The 20,919-nt window shown below is 38.9% G+C and overlaps 1 protein-coding gene across 1 annotated transcript in view; it reads left to right on the forward strand.

Annotated features, from left to right (window-relative positions):
* LOC120424966 (homeobox protein 5) overlaps positions 1-20,919 on the forward strand; it is a 127,056-nt gene that overhangs the window by 19,699 nt on the left and 86,438 nt on the right. The window contains exons 2-6 of the mRNA XM_052706939.1: positions 625-1,814; positions 13,174-13,425; positions 13,511-13,631; positions 13,730-13,837; positions 13,920-14,480. Of these exons, the coding sequence (XP_052562899.1) occupies positions 625-1,814; positions 13,174-13,425; positions 13,511-13,631; positions 13,730-13,837; positions 13,920-14,480 (2,232 nt within the window). The remainder of the gene's footprint in view (positions 1-624; positions 1,815-13,173; positions 13,426-13,510; positions 13,632-13,729; positions 13,838-13,919; positions 14,481-20,919) is intronic.

Genomic DNA, 20,919 nt, shown 5'->3' on the forward strand with positions numbered 1-20,919 from the left:
CACACACAATCTTTCATACAAGTAACTCGTTGAATATGCAACATTCGATTTTTCAATGATTAAAAAACAAATAAATGTATCGAAGTCAATCTTACAAAAACAAATCTATTCACTGCTTTTATTTAAAACAGCATTAATTCTTAATGCTCGCCTTGTATTGATTTTTAGTTGATTTTGATTCATGAGAGCGCGGGAATATCTTTAAAAAATTATCTGGCAACCCTTTTGCCAGTAACCTTTATCGAGCCATCTTTTTCCAGTAGTAGTTCCTGCCCGGTGGGGCCGAGACCTCCTAGATCACCACCACAACCTGGGGACGAGGAGCCGCGGTGGCAAAACTCTATCTCCATGCCACACCGCAACCGGAGCGACCTCGTCTGACCGAGCGAGTTGATAGCCGAGGGAAACCATTTTCCATTAGAGAGGAGGTCTCTCTTTTCATTCGCTGCTACCGGACTGCTCTGCTCTGGCCAGTGTCTCCGGTGTCGCGCTTATTCGTGCCCTTCTCTGGGGGGGTTGCTGCCACTGGCGGGAGGGGGTTCTCAACCTAATTTTTTTCTTCTATTTTTTAAATTTTACCAGTGTACATAGAAAAAAAATTATCAAATTCAAATTTAGGCTTAGGTTGAGAACCACTGCCTCCACCGCATCTACGGGGTCTCTGCACGGCTATGGAGCGACTCCACAATAACCACTTTAGAAAAGACACATAAAAACATAAATCGATCTAATTTGGAATTTTTCTTTTCTCTCTCCCTCACAGGGGAAACAACAGTTAATGAAGATTTACCACAAGCAACCTCGGCACCACCGACGGAACGACACCAGCAGCTCCAACAACTCCAGCACCGTTTCCAGCAATCGTCATCAAATCAATCACAGTCGTCATCGGCGTCCTCGTCACCCTCGTCGGCCCATTCGGCGCAAGGTGGGAGCCACAAGTCGCGCGGACGGCGCGGAAGTTTCAGCACCAAGAGAAAATCAATCACCCCCAGCTCGGTGTCCCCGGGCAACTCGGCGTTGACGGCCGCCCTGGGTGCAAGTTCGGTGGCAGCCCTGGCGGCAACGGCAGCGGCGGCGGCGGCGGCCTTCCAAGCGTCGCCTCGAAGATCGACACCCCCGACCGGCAGCAGTCTGCAGCTGCAGCTTCCGGAGAACGGAACCAACGGTCGCGGCGGATCTCCGACGACTTCGACGACCCCCAATGAGGACGGTCACTACTCGCCGGTGAACCACAACAACAACAACAACAGCTCCGCCAGTACCAACTTCAACTCTCAGGTGGCGGCCCTTCAATCGCTGGACAAGATGCTGAGCGAGCGGATCTACGACCGGAAGAAGTACCTCAACTCGCCGACCGGAAGTTCGGCGGCCGTTGCGGCGTTCTACGAAAAGTTCCGGAACGTGGCGGCGGCCTCGGCCGGCGAGGTCGAGCTGAACCTCATCAAGAGCAGCAACGGCCAGCAGTCCCCCAGTGGATTGGTCAGTGATCTTAGTGCAATCGGTGCGAATCACCACGGCGGAAGTGGCAGTGCAAGTCCCAGTTGTGGTCCCAACGGAAGCAATAGTGGTAGTGTGGGCAATCTGCTCGTGGCCAATGGGCACAGTAGTGGGGGTGGTGGTGTGAGTGAAGGAAACAGCCACAGTTTAAGCAATAGTAACAACCAAAATAGTAACGGCAACAACAATGGAAACAGTGGAATCAACAATAGTAGTAGTAGCAGCATCGGCAGCACCAACAATAGCAATAACAATAGTATTAAGAGCGAGCGGTTCAGCCCGACCAACAACGATGTGCAGTCGACGGCGTCGAGGTGAGTTTGGGATATTGACTTATTTGCTGATTCTCGAAAATTTTAAAATATTTTTTTGTTTTTGAACTTAAGGAAACTATATCCTTTCTAAGCCTTATTCTATTATCGGCCTATCAACACTTTGATCATGAATTACAGCTTTCATAAAGTGTTTTTGGCTGTTCAAAAGTAATAAATAGCTCGAATAAAAGTGAGCAAGCAACTCTGTATTGTTGATACATCTGAAAATGTTGATTTAATAGCGGAAAACGGCAAAAGTGTTGAGAATGGGTCAAACGGCTTAGTGTGATTAAAATGGACATATTTCACTTAAATCTATTATTATCGGAAAGATCGTGGACGTTTTTGCGATCAATGTCCAAGTTCTACAAACATCTCCTAATTCATGCTTCCATGAGTATGCTCAATATACAGCCATTGTTGTATTTAAATCTATATAAAAACTAAATATTCAAATTCTAAAATACTAAAATACTAAAATACTAAAATACTAAAATACTAAAATACTAAAATACTAAAATACTAAAATACTAAAATACTAAAATACTAAAATACTAAAATACTAAAATACTAAAATACTAAAATACTAAAATACTAAAATACTAAAATACTAAAATACTAAAATACTAAAATACTAAAATACTAAAATACTAAAATACTAAAATACTAAAATACTAAAATACTAAAATACTAAAATACTAAAATACTAAAATACTAAAATACTAAAATACTAAAATACTAAAATACTAAAATACTAAAATACTAAAATACTAAAATACTAAAATACTAAAATACTAAAATACTAAAATACTAAAATACTAAAATACTAAAATACTAAAATACTAAAATACTAAAATACTAAAATACTAAAATACTAAAATACTAAAATACTAAAATACTAAAATACTAAAATACTAAAATACTAAAATACTAAAATACTAAAATACTAAAATTCTAAATTAAATTTTAAATACTTAATGGGTAATTCTCCGTCAACTCCACACAGCAGTTGCCCCGACTCCACTGTGATTTGCTTGAACCTGTGTCACAAGGGTTATTTTTTAACCCTGATGGTTTTGATATTTGGTGTCGAAAGGACTTTTAATTAAAATTGGACGTGCGATTTGATGGTGTACTCAGAATACATACTTTTTCTGTCATTCTTGAATAACGAAACAACCTACTTTTCTGTACCAAAAATAACAGAATTGAATAGTTATCCATTTCAAAACAAATGCTGGAATGTTTTACTTTTCAGTAATGAAAAGGATGCTGAAAAGTTGAACTTTTTTTAACTTGTTTGGAAAAGTTGTTGTATGGAACTCGTTGCAAAACTTGATTTTTGCATCACTCGTCGTATTTATCCAACTCGGTAAACCTCGTTGGTTTAATGCACAACTAGTGCTGAAAAAATCTTTTTTTTTGCAACTTGTTGCATTATCTATTATTTCAAAACTGCAATAAGGCTGGTACAAATATTTTTAAAAGTTTTTGTCACCCCCCCCCTTCAAAATTGGCCCGAAAAATCAGTGGGCAAAAAAAATATTTTTACAATAAACTTCAAAATTTCAATGAAAATTCAAGTGCAACCAGCTGAAATCAAATTAAAATACATTCTCCTGCGTTTAAAATCATTTTTGCAATTCCGTCGTGAAACTACTTACTTTTCCTGTCATTCTTGAACGACGAAATAGCCTACTTTTCTGTACCAAAAATAACAGAATCGAATAGCAACACTTTTCAAAATAAATGCTGAAAAGTTCTACTTTTCAGCACTGAAATGGGTGCTGAAAAGTTGAACTTTTCAGCACTTGTTTCGAAAATTAACACTTTTCAACATTTTTTTGATTTAAACGTTTTATAGACAAAATACATGAAAATTTGACTTAAAATTTCACTCAATGGGTGTTTTTCGGAATTGCAAAAAATGTTGTATGGAACTCGTTGCAAAACTTGATTTTTTCAGCACTCGTCGTATTTATCCAACTCGGTGAACCTCGTTGGATAAATGTACGACTCGTGCTGAAAAAATCCTCTTTTTGCAACTTGTTGCATAAACTACTATTTTAGCATGTTTGGGTTTATTAAAAAATCTTAAGATTTTTTGAAAATTTTCGATGCAAAACCTTTTTTTTCGATACAATTTTTGTTTTTGTCAGATCTTAGATTTTTTTGAAAACTAATGATTGCAAAACAACTGAACTAGTGTAAAATGCATTTTAAAACACTTTTTTCATTTAAATGTGAAGACTATGGCTTGTTATTTAAATTTTTATATTTTTTTATTTTTTTGCCCCCCCCCCCTTGACCTCGGCCAGGGCCGAGGGACAAAAACTTTTTTTAATATTTGCATCGGCCTAATCCAGAAGGGTCTTTTTTAATTTTGACAAAATAATCATTCTAAAATTTTGTGTTATGTGTAACTTTTTAGGGTTATTTTGTAGAGTATAACAACTAAGTTGTAAAGAAAACAATTACAAAAATTTCGATGGATAAACATAAGGGGTTTGCTCGTTGCCATTACGAGTGATCGTGATTTCACAAAAAAAAGTTGTTCGTCGATGAGCATAACTGTTCAAGGTCACCAGCTATAGACACAAAATTTTTCAAAATTCTGATAAATCGTGAAGAGTGCGTTATTTATTTTTTGTTTGTTTTTTTCAACTTTGTGGAACGATGATATTTCAAGAATAAAAAAATCCGACTGAGCTACAAAAATAAATGGACTCTCAGGACGAAAAAAGTATGTCCACAACATCACAAAAATCAAGAAGGATTCTGGACAACTTCTTTCGATTTAATGTGAGTTGGCCGAGAATTCCACGATCAGTCTGATTTTTACTGTCATAATTGTTTATGCCTTAAATCAGCAAAAGAAATTTTCGTTCTTTGAAATTCTTGAATAACTTTTTTCGGATGTAAAAAGCTACAAACTGTTTAGTAATTTAAATGAGGAAAATTTAAAAAAAATCCATCAAACATCGAATCAATCCTAAGTTCAAAGAGAACACTCCAAATACGTGAACCGTTTTTGGCCTCCGGTGGAACATCGTGCTCTAAATCGGACCGTTTCTCCCGAGCGCGTCCTCACCGCGGAATTCGTTCAAATCAGCAAATAGCCCGGAAGATCACCTGCGTGCGTCTGATTGACCGCTCACAATTCAACCGGCAGCCTCAAGACCTTAGTTCAAGTTAATGAACTTCTTGGAGCCAACAACAACAGCAGCAGCAATAGCAACCTGTCGCCTCCATTCGAGCATGATGCCACAAAGCCCGGGTCTTGTTTGTTTTGCTTTCGCTTCGTTGACCTGTCCTCTTCCTCTACCCCCTCGCTTCTCCGGGGGTGGCCCCACGTGTCCGAAGAGCGACCAACAACCGAGAAATTCAACAACCGCATGCTCTGGGGCTAATTAGAGCTCTTTTGTCAGTTTTGTCGAAAAGCCAATAAAGGCCCCGGCAGAAGTCGTGGACAGAAGACAGAAGGAAAGACCCGGCGGACAAAACTCTGAAAACCTAAAAGCTCCTAGTCCAAACGACAGTTATAGCCCCAAAACCGAATCTAATACGCGGCTCCCCGCGTGCCAGCCGCCGCGGCCTTTGAACGACCGTCTAAACTAGTTCAACGCAGAGAGGTCCGCGGCGTTGTGTTTTTCGGGAGTCTTGATGACGATAATTTCACACCAAACGGTTTCCATCGTCGCCGCCGGTCAGTTTTAGCAGCAGGTTGTTGGTTCGCACTTGCGTCCATTTGGAACAGCAGTGACTTCGGAGAGATGCTTCGGTTATTGAACTCCAGTGTGTTTGTTGGTTTAAGATCTCGAAGTTCAGCGGAAAGTTACGCCATAGATCATGTGGTCACGGATTGGAAAGGTGACACACGAGAACTGCTCTGGGTGTCAACTTGGGGTTGACTTCATCTTGGTTGGAACTTTTGCCGTTGAAATTTGGAATTACTCTAAACATCGCTTTCAATGCATTCCAGAAACAGTAGTCCAAAGCAAACCCCAACAGCAACTCGTAAACAAAACCAAGGGTCATGATCGGGCGCACACGATCTCTGAACCTTGTTTCAGCAACACCATTTCTTGCGACCCCGATGACTTTGCATCGGCAGAGTCCCTCTCTCTCGGAACGTAAAGCAATCACTCCTGTAAATAATCTCGTTAATTTGATTTCACCGCCACTTCCATGCGGCAACCGACCTGGAGTCGGAAGCCATTCGAACCCAACGCTCTCTACATGCCCTTCTTGCCCAGGGTCTTCAAACTTTCATCTGCCCATAGCTACCGTCGTGGTCGCAATATGTCAGTCACTTTGGAATCACGGCGCTGTCGCAAGGTAGCGCCTCTCTTCCCCAACATCAACCAGAAGTCCAAACGACTGCTGGATCGGTATTACCTTTAACGGGGGTAGCTCCCGCTTGTGACCCTGCGACAGGGTGGATGCTTCCCTCTAATTTGTGGTATAAGTTTTATGGCAGCTAATTTTGGGGAACATGCAAAATGTTCAGATAGAAGTTTGAAGACCAAATTAATGTATGAAACCCTCCAGAATCCTGCATCAAATAACCACCCTGCCCCCGGATCATTCGGCAGTAGTTCCACCGACAGCCAAGAAGGGCGCGATATCTATTTTACTGCATCTCTTGAACCGGAGTGGCTGCTTCTGTCGTTTTTCCACCTCGACTGGCAGAGATTTCCTTTCCCGACGACCTGCTGCTGCTGTCAGACCATTACTCCGTCCAATAGAGGTATCTTTCCCTCCGTCTGCCCTGCTCTGTGGACGGCGGACGTCTTCTGTCCATGTCCAGTGCGGGCTGGCTGACTCGCGGCTGGCCAGACTGTGTTAAATTTACGACTAATTTGATTTACAAGTTTGACACGGACATGCGTGAAACGACCCCCTCTTGGCTCACCCCCTCGCACATCTCTACACCTGAGTTGATGACGATCATGTCAAGTCAGCTCGTGTGGCCGTTTTTCCAGCAGTCAGTGTTTTATTTGATTTATTTTTCCGTTTTTGGACGGGGAGGCCCTAATCCACACCGGGCTGAGAGGTCTGAGAGTGGACTCTATCGGATCGTGTCGTTAAAACGGTCCCCAAAGCCTTGGGAGGTTCGGAAAAAAACGGCAAGAGCAACAGATACAGAGAGAGAGAGACTAAAAAGTTATGAGGTCCTACCCGAAGATTGATGGTGCGTTTGCGCACCATTTCCTGGGTCATTAGTGGTGTGGTCGGGTTGGTCAAAATCGTCGGAAATCATGAATGAAAGTCAACATGTGTGTTGTCTTTGAATGGAGCGATCGTAAAAAGACAAATGAACCATGAGATTAGAAGTCGTGGCCGAGATAGTAGATTGAGGTGAGAATGTTGCAGTTTGGTTTGATGTTTGGACAGTAGTTCGAGGAAATGGAAGCGATATTTCTCTTTTTGGCTTGCTAACTACTGCATCAAAATTGTTCGCTCAACAGCATTAGCTTGGCGTTCTCTTTTGAGAGATTCCTACTCCAAACTTGGTGTCCGAAAGCTTCAAACGGTGAGACAATCAAAAACTCTTTTTACAGCTAAGCTCCAATCCACCCCGAGATTCGAACTGACGACCTTTGGATTGTGAGTCCAACTATTCGCCAGTGACTCTACCGAAGCAGGATTATAACCTTTTTTAAGGGAGACGACTCCTACACTGGGACTTGGACCGAAATTTACTCCCCAAAACTATTCAATAACAATACCTTCATGTATTTTAATTTTTTTACTGAAGAATGACTGCAATAATTTATAAAGAATTTTGTGATAGCAACTTTTTGTCATAATCTTCAATTTTACTGAAGACTTTTGTCGATCATCGATCGATCAGAAGATACAGAGTTTTGAATATTTACATACCTAAATATTTGTTTCGGTCATAAGGAAACCCCCGCCATGTTTTGGTCGAAGAGTAAAGCAGGTATTAGACTATGACAAATAAAGTAAAAAAAGTAAATCTTTCCCAGTTCCTGAGGGGAACACCCTTGAAGAGTATCGGGGCCGGCATTTACAAAGCGGATTCAGTGGCAGTTTCATTCTCAACTTAATGTTAACATGTTTAGGGTTAATGTTAACATTCCATAGGTCGCCTCCCTAAGGTGTCGTGATAAGGTCCAGTTTGTGACGATACACTACCTTCCCTTTACTAAGCAATCGATTCCAGAAGGGAAAAGATCACCAGTTATGTTTGTCCGAGCCGGGATTTGAATCCCGATCTACCGCTTACGAGGCGGAAGCGTTACCACTGGGCTACGTGGCTCGGTCAAATGACAAATAAAGAAACAAACAATTTCGCACTTATTAGTGTTTGATAGTTTGCAAAAACTGAAAATGGAGGCAAACAAACAATGCAGACAAACTGTCAAACTGGAGTTGGCAAAAAAAATGTTCTAAAATTGATATTAAGAGCCATGGTTTTTTAATGAAAAAAGTGTTTAATAAAGCATTATACACCTGTCCAGTTGTTTTGTCATCATTAGTTTCCAAAATATCTAGGTATTGACGAAAAATTTATTTTTTTCAAGAAATAAATTTTTTGCGGTGCTGTACATTCGGATTTCATAAAAAATCTAAACATTTTTAAACAAGCCCAAACATGCTAAATATGATTATCAATTCAGAAAAATGCATTTTTGATTGTTTTCAGTTGATTAGACTTCTATTTACATGGAAATTTTGAAGTTTTTGGATTTTTTTTTGCTTTCTGATTATTTAGACCAATTTTGAAGGAGGGAGGTTCAGTATACCCCGCAATATGTCGGGAAAGAGCCCTTCTTTCACGGTGCCACATATCAGACATACTGATTATTTTATCATTAGGCTGGTACAAATATTTTTAAAAGTTTTTGTCACCCCCCCCTTCAAAATTGGCCCGAAAAATCAGGGGGCAAAAAAAATATTTTTACAATAAACTTCAAAATTTCAATGAAAATTGAAGTGCAACCAGCTGAAATCAAATTAAAATACATTCTCCTGCGTTTAAAATAATTTTTAGCATGTTTGAGTTTATTGAAAAATCTTAAGATTTTTTGAAAATATTCGATGCAAAATCTTTTTTTTGGATACAATTTTTGTTTTTGTCAGATCTTAGATTTTTTGAAAACTAATGATTGCAAAACAACTGAACTAGTGTAAAATGCATTTTAAAACACTTTTTTCATTTAAATGTGAAGACTATGGCTTGTTATTTAAATTTTTCTATTTTTTTATTTTTTTGCCCCCCCCTTGACCAAGGCCAGGGCCGAGGGACAAAAACTTTTTTAAATATTTGCATCGGCCTTAGTTTGTTCTAAAAACACACCGTGCCCTCCCTTCCCTTCAAAATAGGCCCGAAAAATTAGGCCGAGGTCAAGGGGGGGGGGGGCAAAAAATAAAAAAAATATAAAAGTTTAAATAACAAGCCATAGTCTTCACATTTAAATGAAAACGATACTTAATCCACCTTTAGGTGGTTGGTGCCTTCCTCACATTCATAAAGTCAATACATTCAGTAAAAATAGCAACATTCCCTTAACATGTTTAACAAATCAATTTTATTACTGATTTCTTTTGATAGGGTTCGCAGACCTTCAATTTTTCTGGCTCATCGGCAATGTTTTAGGCTCATTTGAAAGGTCTTTCAATTATCTAACTAACGATGGGTCGCATGATGGACCCGGACATAATTTTTACTGAAATATCTGAGATCCGGCCTCCAAAAAGTGTATAAATAACACTTAAGTGCTAATAACTTTTGATAGGGTTGTCAGATCCTTGATGTTTTAGGCTCATTTGAAAGGTCTTTTGATTATCTAACTAACGATGGGTCGCATGATGAACCTGGATATAATTTTTACTGAAATATCTGAGATCCGGCCTCCAAAAAGTGTATGAATAACACTTAAGTGCTAATAACTTTTGATAGGGTTGTCAGATCTTCAATGTTTTGGGCTCATTGAAAAGGTCTTTTTAATACCTTTCTGAAAATGTATAACATGATAGGGTTTCTTGCAAAAACCACCCTTTTTACAATCTTCCGGTCATACGCCAAAATCGTTTTTAAGCATAACTTTTGAAGTACTTAACTTAACTTGCTGATTTTAAATAGAGACCTATGGGACCCCAAGACGGATCGAATGAAACTAATGCGGTCAAAATCCGTTCATCCAGTCCGGAGATAATCGAGTGACAATTTTTTTGTCCACCCACCTACACACATCCACACAGACATTTGCTCAGAACATGATTCTGAGTCGATAGGTATACGTGAAGGTGGGTCTACGAGGTCGAATTGAGAAATTCATCTTTCGAGTGATTTTATAGCCTTTCCTCAGTAAGGCGAGGAAGGCAAAAAGTCTTTTAAAATGCATTTTACACTAGTTCAGTTGTTTTGCAATCATTAGTTTTCAAAAAATCTAAGATCTGACGAAAACAAAAATTGTATCGAAAAAAAAGATTTTGCATCGAAAATTTTCAAAAAATCTTAAGATTTTTTTTAATAAACTCAGACATGCTAAAAATGATTTTAAACGCAGAAGAATGTATTTTAATTTGATTTCAGCTGGTTGCACTTGAACTTTCATTGAAATTTTGAAGTTTATTGTAAAAATATTTTTTTTTGCTCCCTGATTTTTCGGGCCAATTTTGAAGGAGGGGGGGGGGGGGGTGACAAAAACTTTTAAAAATATTTGTACCAGCCTTAGAGGAAAAAAAATATTTTTTCAAAAAATAAAAATAAAATATCAATGAAAATTTAAGAACAACCAGCTGAAATCAATTTGAAATACATTCCCCTGCGTTAAGAATCATTGTTAGCAGGTTTGGGTTGATTTAAAAAAAAATGAATTAAAGAAACTGTTTGATGTTTATTAAAAAGTAAAAAGTTTTTTTCGTTAACATTTTGGTTTTCATCAAATTTTACATTTTTTGAAAATTAATGATTTCAAAACAACTGAACAAGTGTAAAATGCATTTTAAAACACTTTTAACATGTTTATGTTTAAACTGTGGCTTGTTTTTTTTAAATATTTTTATTTTTTATATTCCTCACCCCTTGACCCCGGCCATAGTCGAGGGACAAAAACTTTAAAAAATATTTGTATCGGCCTAATTATGCAATTGAAAATGACTCCACATTTTATTGCAGGTTTGTTTCAAAAACCAAAAACTAAACTTTCTAAAAAGTTCATAATCGTGTTTACATCCCTTTAAAATCGTTTCTCTTGATTCTAAAATTTGGAATTTATTTTGTTGAAAAAAACTATTTCAATTTATACAAATGTTCAATTTTTTACCTTTGAAAATTGAATCAATAGTTTCTTAAATACTGCGAGTTTAAAAATTAAGGCTAATTAGATGACACTGAGAAAATTTAAATATTAATAGGTAGTTGGGTCAAAAAAAAAAAACAAAATCAAAAAATTAAAAAAAATGCGCGCTAATGGTCTATTTTAAATTTCAGCGTGTTTTTCGATAAACGATTCTAAAGAAATGAGTTTTTCACCATGAGAATTTAACACATTTTTTGAAAAAAAAAAATCACAAATAACTCGACGCCGTGCCTTCTGATAAAAAATGATATAAAATCACAAAACAATCAATGTAATCTTGATTGAAACACAAAAAACACCAGTCACTGAAAAAAAACGTCTTTTAGTGATGAATAGTTCAATAAACAAACTAAATTATCCCGTGTACTTTTTCTGAAAATTTGTTCTCGTTATCTAGTAATTTTGTGAGACACCAAATAGGTCAGAAAGTCCCCTTTCACGATACAGATTTTCGTATATTGACGTTTATTTTACATCCCAGAAAAATGTAAAAGCAAATAAAGTAGTAATTTTATAAAATTTCATGTAATATTACACCCTGAAACACCCTGATAGCCGAGCGGGCTAAGGCGCCAGTCCTCTCTGTGAGTGCTAGGTTTGAATCCCGTTGATTAGTGCTAGAGCGTCCAATTACCAGTTCTGGGAAAAAAATTCCCGGGATTTCTCGGAATTTCCCGAAAAAAAAATATTTCCCGTTTCCCAAAATTCCAGCGCAAGTATCTATTTTCTTAACTTTTTGGTACATTTTTTTAAACTTTCAAAAAAATAAATAATGAAAGAAATCATTTTTATTTTATTAAATTCAATTTACTTTTCTTATTGAACTTATCAGTTGGTCTGAAAATTTCATGTCAAAATTCATTTCAGATGATATAAATTTTTGAAGCATTCACAACTGGGAATATATCTAGAGTTATTTTTGAATAGGTCCTGAAAACATATGAAAGACAATGGCTTATAGGACCTTTTAAAAAAAAACTCTAGATATCTTGTTCATTTGTTGGGCAGCTAAAAATACGATATTATGGAATGAAAATAAACTTTTATAATTTAGTAAGCTTTTTAAAAGAATTTCTGTTATATAATTGGAAAATAAGGTACCTCTTCCCGCCAAGATCAAAATTGAGTTTTTTTCCGTTTTGTTTATCATGACCAAATTGGAATAAAATTTAATCTTTATCATTAAATGTCTCGAAGAGGGTTTAGGTTAGGTTAATTTATTTAAAAGTGTTAGGTTAATTTGTTTAAAAGTGTTCGAGAAATTAAAGTTAAAAGTTGCAAATTTATAGAGCACTAGAGTTACCAAAGGCATAAGAAGTTTAAATATTAAATTACTAAACTACTTTTTTTGCTATGAAAATTCTTTTAATAGATGTTATTTATTAGGCCGATTCATTAAAAAATAATTATAAAAGGTGGCTAAAAAACTGCAAACATATAATCAATACTCGCTCCAACCATTTGAAAACTCTGAGTTGTGATTACATAAAAATGGTATTTCAAGTAAATAGCAGATTTTTAAGGTAAATTCAATGCTTATCTATTTATTCATGATCCAGTAAGATTTGTTCTGGATTAAAAAATGTGCTATGAAAAACATATTTTCTATATTATTATTTTTCATTTCAACGATTTTCTCATGGAAAATATATTGCTTCATGAGTTTTTTTCATTTCAACCAAATTATCTAAATAATTCTTCATCATATTCTCTCAACCTGGTCACCGAGACGTATTCAAAAGCAATTTTATCGTTTTGGAGCATGGATTCATTTTACTCACTTTCCAAACACTGTGACTAAAAAAATAAGTTGTATGTTTGTTTTGAACAGTTTCAATATTTTTAACTGCAACGAATAAAAAGTTTGACAACAAACACATAAAGTTTGTCGAACCGCAACGATCAACAAGGCAAACAAAAATACACGGTTGATTACTCTTCCTAATTTAATTTGTTTTCATTAGATTCCAAAGAACCCGCCACTAATTTCAATACCAATTCTTTCTCCCTGCCTCCCCTTCCAGGTCACGAAGCGTGACGCCCTCGTCGTTCTCGGGGACGCCCCCGCAGACGATGCACCCCGCCGATGTGGCGGCCTTCTCGAGTAGTATTTCGGCGGTTGCCACCAGCGGGCTGCTTCCGTCCCCGGGCAACGGTTCCAGTGGTGGTGGTGGTGGCGCAGCTGGCCGGCCCGAGTTCCAGGCGCGCAACTATTCCGATTTTATGCGCAGCCTGGCGGCCAAGTACAACAACAACAACATCAGCACTGGCAACGAGTGAGTTTTGTCTTTCGTGGTTATTTTTTAGCTTTTTGTGCGGGAAATTGATTTGATTTTTTTGTGTCATTTTTCATAATTGCAGCCAATCGAGTGTGAAAAATCCGTTTCTAGAGCCAAAAATGCGAATAAACCAGCCAAAATCGTTCATAGAGAACTCACTAGTAGTAGGCAGTAAGAAAGGCAGTCCAATTACCTCCACTCAAGTAAGTCCGTGGCCGATCATGAGCCCGCTTTCCAATGCAGCTTGCCGAGAGTAAGAAAATTGATTAAATTGTTTCGGTTTTTTTCGAACGTTCCACAGGTACCTAATCCAAGTATTATGTCGTCGCTGTTTCCGGGTCTCCCATTCCAGTCGGCGGTTTTTCCACCGCTGATTGACATGAGCAGCACGCAGGCGTTGGTCGCACTGGTAAGTGGATTCATCTTTTACTCTTATTTTGCACTCATCAGAGCTCGAAAATGTATTAAATGTCAATTTCTTCATCTCGCAGGCCCGCGCCGCCAAAGAGTCCGGCATCGCAAATCTCCTCAAGCCGGAGGACGGCGGCCTCAAGAAGCCGTCGGCCGGATCTCGTAGCTCGTCGCCCCCGTCGGGGTCCGCTTCCCACCACTTCCCGTCACCCTTCTCAGCCTCACGGTACCTGCCGGCCGGTCTGCTGCCAAACCACCTGGCGGCAGCGGTCAACTATCCGCCGCAATCCGGAACCACCGCCGGAACGACGTCGGTTCCCGCGATCTCACCGCTCAAGTCCCCGTCGCGGACACCGTCCGATGGGCAGCTGCACCTTTCGAGCGGAACGTTTCCGCTGGACCTGAGTTCGGCGCCGGGCGGGGCCAAGCGGATAAAGCTGTCGTCGCCGACGCCCAGCCGGAACCAGGACACTTCGCCGGCACCCAGCTCCACCAACAGCCAGCCGTCGGACGGCGAGCTGGGGGGTGGGGGCAAGCTGGCCCGGAAGTGTCACGCCCGCATCGACGAGATCAGCGCCTGGACCGTGGACAACGTGTGCGACTTTGTGTCCAGCATCGACATCTGCGCCGAGTACGTCCAGGTGAGTTGCCCGATTAAGTTATAAACGAGTTCGAGATATATACGTAGCTTGGCTTTTACGACCCCGGTCGTTTACACGCCACGTTTTTGACGATCCGATGGTGATGATGCGCGACTGTAAAGCAATTCTTGTACGGTGAAACCCCGGTTGTTTGACAGTTCCAACTTTGATGATACACGAGTCTTTTCGTAGTCCAGCAGTCGGTTGTATACTGTGGTACTTGGTCAAGCGTAGAAAATTTGACCTTTCCGGTCTGGGTACGTCGTGGTCGTGAAGACGTCTTGAGTCTCGGGGAGGGCGATTCGAATTGGATTCGCAAACAAAGTCACTTTGAGATGGAAGAGAGGCTGAGATCGCCGTTGAGTTGAGGTGTTAACAGAGCGATAAACGACGCGCTTTGTGATGCGTGGAGGTGACGAAGAGGTCACTAGAGATGAGTTCGATTGGACGTTTTAGAACATGATTTAAGTTCTGTAAATTTGTCTAGCTCTGGAAAGGTACACCGTACCGATGTCGTGCTAAAATTGCCCCCCTAAATTGAGCCTAACCAAAGACGATGAATTGCCTCACCGAAATGCAAATAGTTCTGTTGAGTAACATCTTCATCAGAACGAATGCATAAATGCATTCGGCACGATTGAGCAAATCACATCCCATTCTTGGAAACGCCAAGACAACACTCGACACATCTAGGCCACACTCCGAGGCGCTCCAACCTTTCACAAACCCCAACCGGCGTCAATGATTCGCGCCCATCACTTCCTCGTATTGTGTCCCCTTCAGCGCTACGGAAAAGTCGTGATCTTGGCGGCATACATTATGTGAGCCGTTGTTGTAGGTTGAGCTGAATTGCATCGACACATCTGCCAAGCAGGTAGATTCGGCACGATCAGCGAAAACTACTCGCTACACGAGTCTTGTGTGAGATTTTATGAAATTTGCTTACATGGCAGCATCATCGGACAAAACCGTCAAATGACAAACTTTTACTGTTGCCAAAATCAAATTACCGCTTTAGTCTAGCTTTCCAGTGTCCCAAATACTAAATTTTCCGCAATTTCACCAAACTTTTCTCACCCTTAATCAAGCCGCTTTTCCACACTCACCAGCAGCCGTCACTGTATAGTCCGTAACATAACCAGAGCTAATAAAGCAATCAACGGCGCGAAGTATTTCGTTACTTTGTCGTCGCGGGCCGTTGTTGTAACGCCGTTAAAACTCCGCCGATCGAACTTGCATAATGAACCCCAACTGGGCCCCACTCGGTGACCACCAGTTGTTCTCCTCCAGATAGTCCTACCCGCCGAGGAAGATGATGACTTTGAGTAAACATTTTACGACGTTATTATTGGTGGCTATTATTTCCCACTCATTCATCGGGGCAGCGGCGCGGAGGGGTAGTACTCGGGGTGAACTCGTTCTTCCACTTTGCTCAATCTCTCAATTTAATTCGTATTTTATTGTAATTTTCTGCTTTATATTAAAATGGAATCGATTATTGGACGCAGATTAACGATTGTGGGGAAGAAGGAGGAGCAGGATTGGATGAGTTTATTTTTCTGTTCTGTTTCTTCCACTGGTCTCGTTTTGCTTTTCTGCACTTATGGTCGGAGGTTTGTTGTGGGAAATTTCTAACCTCGACGCGGCGAGGAATCAATGTCGTTAAGTAAACATTGTTGTTACTTATGGTTGGATGGAGTCAGCCTGCGGCGAGGATTTTTAGTGTAAACATTAGGGTGGGTACGTTTTTCAAAAAGTTCTCGGATCAAGTTTTAGTATGGTTCCCCTTGTAGGGCATGCCCATAGGGACTTTCATGCCAAATATCAGCTCATTTGGTTGTAAACTGGCTGCGCGCATTAGGGTTAAAGTTTACATGGTAATTACTATGGGAAATTGGAACTTTTTGTTCTAACGCTCCTACAGGTCTGGGAAAATCACGCGCCAACTTCTGGTATGGTCAGGCCTATGGAGAATGGTCTGGAGAACACGTTTCCCGAAGAGAGCATATGGATTCGTTGTCCCTAAACCTGGCGCATCGGCAAACAATCCGATGTCTCCGGAATCAACGGTTTTCCCTCAAAAAGCATCAAATTTTCCTTAGCATGCTATGAAAGCTTGATGAACACCGCGACGCCATATGTCAGACAGCTACCACGTGGTTGAAATATTTGCAAAAAAATACAAATTTGCTATGCAAAGATTTTGAATTCGACTAAATAATATCAGGATTACTCGAAATGATCATTTTCTAGTTAAAAGAAGGTTTGCAATTGAATATTCCAGCCGTTTCTCACCCACGTGGTAGCTGTCTGACATATGGCGTCGCGGTGTTCATCGAGCTTTCATAGCATGCTAAGGAAAATTTGATGCTTTTTGAGGGAAAACCGTTGATTCCGGAGACATCGGATTGTTTGCCGATGCGCCAGGTCTAGGGACAACGAATCCATATGCTGTCTTCGGAAAAGGGTTCTCCAGACCATTCTCCATAGGCCTGACCGTACCAGAAGTTGGCGCGTGATTTTCCCAGACCTGTAGAAGTGTTTGAACAAAAAGTTCCAATTTCCCATAGTAATTCCCATGTAAACTTTAACCCTGATGCGCGCAGCCAGTTTACAACCAAATGAGCTGATATTTGGCATGAAAGTCCCTATGGGCATGCCCTACAAGGGGAACCATACTAAAACTTGATCCGAGAACTTTTTGAAAAACGTACCCACCCTAGTAAACATAGTTATGTAAACTTTCGGGTACAATTGTTGCTGAAGTTCTGCGAGTATGGTAAAAGCAATCAAACCTGCTGAGCAATTCTCTGAGATTGCAGTCATTTGATTTTTTTTTGTATTTTTTAATCCGGCTGAAACTTTTTTGGTGCCTTCGGTATGCCTAGAGAAGCCATTTTGCATCATTAGTTTGTCATATAATTTCCCATACAAATTTGGCTGCTGTCCATTCAAAAATGATGTATGAAAATTCAAAAATCTGTATCTTTTGAAGGATTTTTTTATCGATTTGGTGTCTTTGGCAAAGTTGTAGGTATGGATATGGATTACACTTAAAATAAATGATGCACGGTTAAAAAATTGTTGAATTTTAATTTCACTTTTCATCACTGAAACGTGATTTGCAAAAAAACACTATTTTTTATATGTTTTAGGTGACATAAAATGCCATCTTTTCAAAAATTTCCAGGTTGTGCAAAAAATCTTCGACCGAAATATACATTTTTGAATCAATACTGATTTTTTTCAAATCGAAATACGGGTCGCAAAAAATTTTCAACCTCATGTTTCGATGTAAAATCGAATTTTCAATCAAAAAGTAGCTTAGTGAAATTTTGATAAAGTGCACCGTTTTCAAGTTATAGCAATTTTTAGGTAACTTTTTTAAAAATAGTCTCAGTTATTCATTTTTTTTAAAATTAATTCCCTTGTTTGCCCACTTTCGAAAAAAATATTTTTGAAAAGCTGAGAAAATTCTTGATGCTTTCTAAGTCTCACCCAAACAATCCACCATTTTCTAATGTCGATATCTCAGCAACTAATGGTCCGATTTTCAATATTAAAATATTAAACATTCGTGAAATTTTCCGATCTTTTTGAATACAATATTTTTTTAAATCAAGACTAACATTCCAAAAGAGCCAAACATTCAATATTACGCCCTTTTGAAATGTTATAAATGTTGAAAAAATAGGTTTTTTGTGGTTTTTGGCAATTTCTATATGGCAGTTGAACTCACAATCCAAAGGTCGTCAGTTCGAATCCCGGGGTGGATGGAAGCTAAGGTGTAAAAAGAGGTTTGCAATTGCCTCAACAATCAAGCCTTCGGACACCTAGTTTCGAGTAGGAATCTCGCAATCGAGAACGCCAAGGCAATGCTGTAGAGCGAATAATTTGATTTTTTGAAATATTTTTACCGAAAAGCTCGTCCAATTTCCTATAAGTTTGTCTTCGACAGCTTTTTATTTTGACTCGTTTTAATATTTTCGGAAGCTTATTTACTATCCAGGTTTCTACCACACTGAAAAAAAATATACTATTTTGAGTTATGACATGAGCAATGTAATTAAGCTTATATATTTAAGCCCATGAATCCAAAAGAAATGCTGTCAAAAACAAACTTATGGGAAATTGGACGAGATTTACGGTAAAAATATCTACGAGACTGAATAATCAAGTCTGTCATATAGAAATTGCCAAAAACCACTGAAAAACCTATTTTTCAACATTTTTATTTTTAAAACCGCTGGATCTTTACAAGGATTGAACATTGGATAATAATCAATATGGAGACTTTTATGTAAAATTGTCTCAAAATTGATTTTTGAAAATTTTGACGTTTAGACCACTTTAAAAAAAAAAACAGTTTTAATAAATGATTTTTGTATTCTTTATAGAAGAGATTTACCATACTACATTTTTCGTGAGTCTTTTTGTCACAATTTTTGCCTATTTACACAAACATTTTGGACGAAAAAATCATGACATCACCTTCAAATTTAACTTTTAAACCTAAAAATTGAAAAATCTCATAAAAGTGGCGTGTATTTTTATTTCAGTATTTTTTTTCAGATAGGCCGTCCAATTTCCTACAAGTTTGTTTTTGACCACTTTTTGATACGATGCAACTGCTTTAAGATACAGAAATTTTTAAATTACAAAATACAAAAATATTTAAACTAGGGCGTACTTTCTCAAATGCTATTTTTTAGTACTTTTGGCTCGATATACACAAAAATGGCTTATATAGGCCTAGGATAATATGTCTGAAAAGTTTTAGTGAAATCGGAGAGGGTCGGGTACAAAAGTACCTACCAGAAAAATTCCTGATTTGAGCTGGAATTGCTCTAATGCCTTTTTTAGTTCCATGAAACACACCAAATCTTTCGAAAATTTGAAAATTAAAGATTTGGAAATTTATCTTAAAGTGATTTATAGTCATTTGAAAATCAGGGGATGTTTTTCGCTTTCTTTTTTTTCTGGAAAGTACTAATCACAACTGATAAGCTTCTCAAGATACAGAGTTTTGAACATTGACATGCCCAGTGTGTAGAACCAGCGCACACTGGGAAAAAAGGGACCCGTAGCCCCATGAATTAGCTGCCGCTGAAATTTTACCGTGGAAATATGTAATTTTTATGTAAAAAAAATCCAGGGAATTGAATGGTGATGGTTGCGTCTGCCGGAGACAATGGGAAAGGGTTCATTTTGCCCAAATATCCCCTAAAATGCATCCTTTTTATATTACAGTCGACTCTCTGGCTGTCGATCTTCTCGATATCAATATTGCTCCATCTATCGATGAATTCTTCAGTCCCTTCAAACTGCATACTTCGATTGGCTTTATTCCTCGATATTTTCTCTTGCTTGAAGGATCTCTTCCTCGACGGTCCCTTGGATTCTGTTTGCTTTAAAAATCTCTTCCGGTTGTCAATATTGTCACTATCTCATGGCTTGCATAGACATTTTTCTTTGCGAAACGAAGCTTTGAAGGGTGTTTGACATTAGTTTGTTTTTGTTTGCTGGACGTTGCCATGATTCTCTCCCATAGCTTGTTACCAAGAAAAACATATTTTCAATCGAGTCTTCATTTTGCATCGTTCTGTAAACTGATGATTCTCTTCCTCGACGGTCCCTTGGATATTGACAACCAGAGAGTCGACTGTATATCGTCGCCATCGTGCTAACTTGTCGTACGTGCATTTTGGGCCAAATTGAGTTAAGAACGCCATTTTGTGCAGCTCACAATGCCTCACATTTTGACCTTCACAGATCCCCAAAATTCGATTTCAATCCTGAGATATTCAACAAAAACCGAAAAAACTCCGTGCATTTTTGTCACTTTACATATGAAAGTAGTTTCAATCTTGTCGTGCTATCTTGTCACTCCATGAAAATTGATGTAAGTGCGACAAAAGGCCATAGGGATTTCAGGCCAGGAAAGTCAGGATGCGTTTGTCGCACGTACAAGCTAGACTACCGTAAACATTTGTAATTATAACTCGGGACTCCAGCAACCAACTTCAACCAAACTTTGGGACAATGCACAGAATGGTGAGCCAAACAAAACGTGTTTGTTATTGTTTACAATGCGTGCTCTCGTTTTTGAATATTCAAGGTCAAACATTAAAACGCGTTTTTCTCGGAACGTCAAAATGGCGGGTACGACAAGATAGCACGACGACGTCGATATGCTACATTACGTGAAATACCGTAGGTTTTCAAACTTCAAAATATGTCAACTTTACGTAAAAAACCATGACAAATCGATTGGGATCTGACGATCGGGACCCCACCCACCTGGCTGTGTCTTTTGAAGATTTGCTGTTTCTTGGTGAGAGCTTTCCATCATTATTTGCTATTTGACTATATTCCCCTTTATTATAATATAATATTATAAATTCTGCCTGTGTGGATCAACCGGACCGCGCACTGGACT

The sequence above is a fragment of the Culex pipiens genome, chromosome 2 (assembly GCF_016801865.2).
Source record: "Culex pipiens pallens isolate TS chromosome 2, TS_CPP_V2, whole genome shotgun sequence".
Taxonomy (NCBI): Eukaryota; Metazoa; Arthropoda; class Insecta; order Diptera; family Culicidae; genus Culex; species Culex pipiens.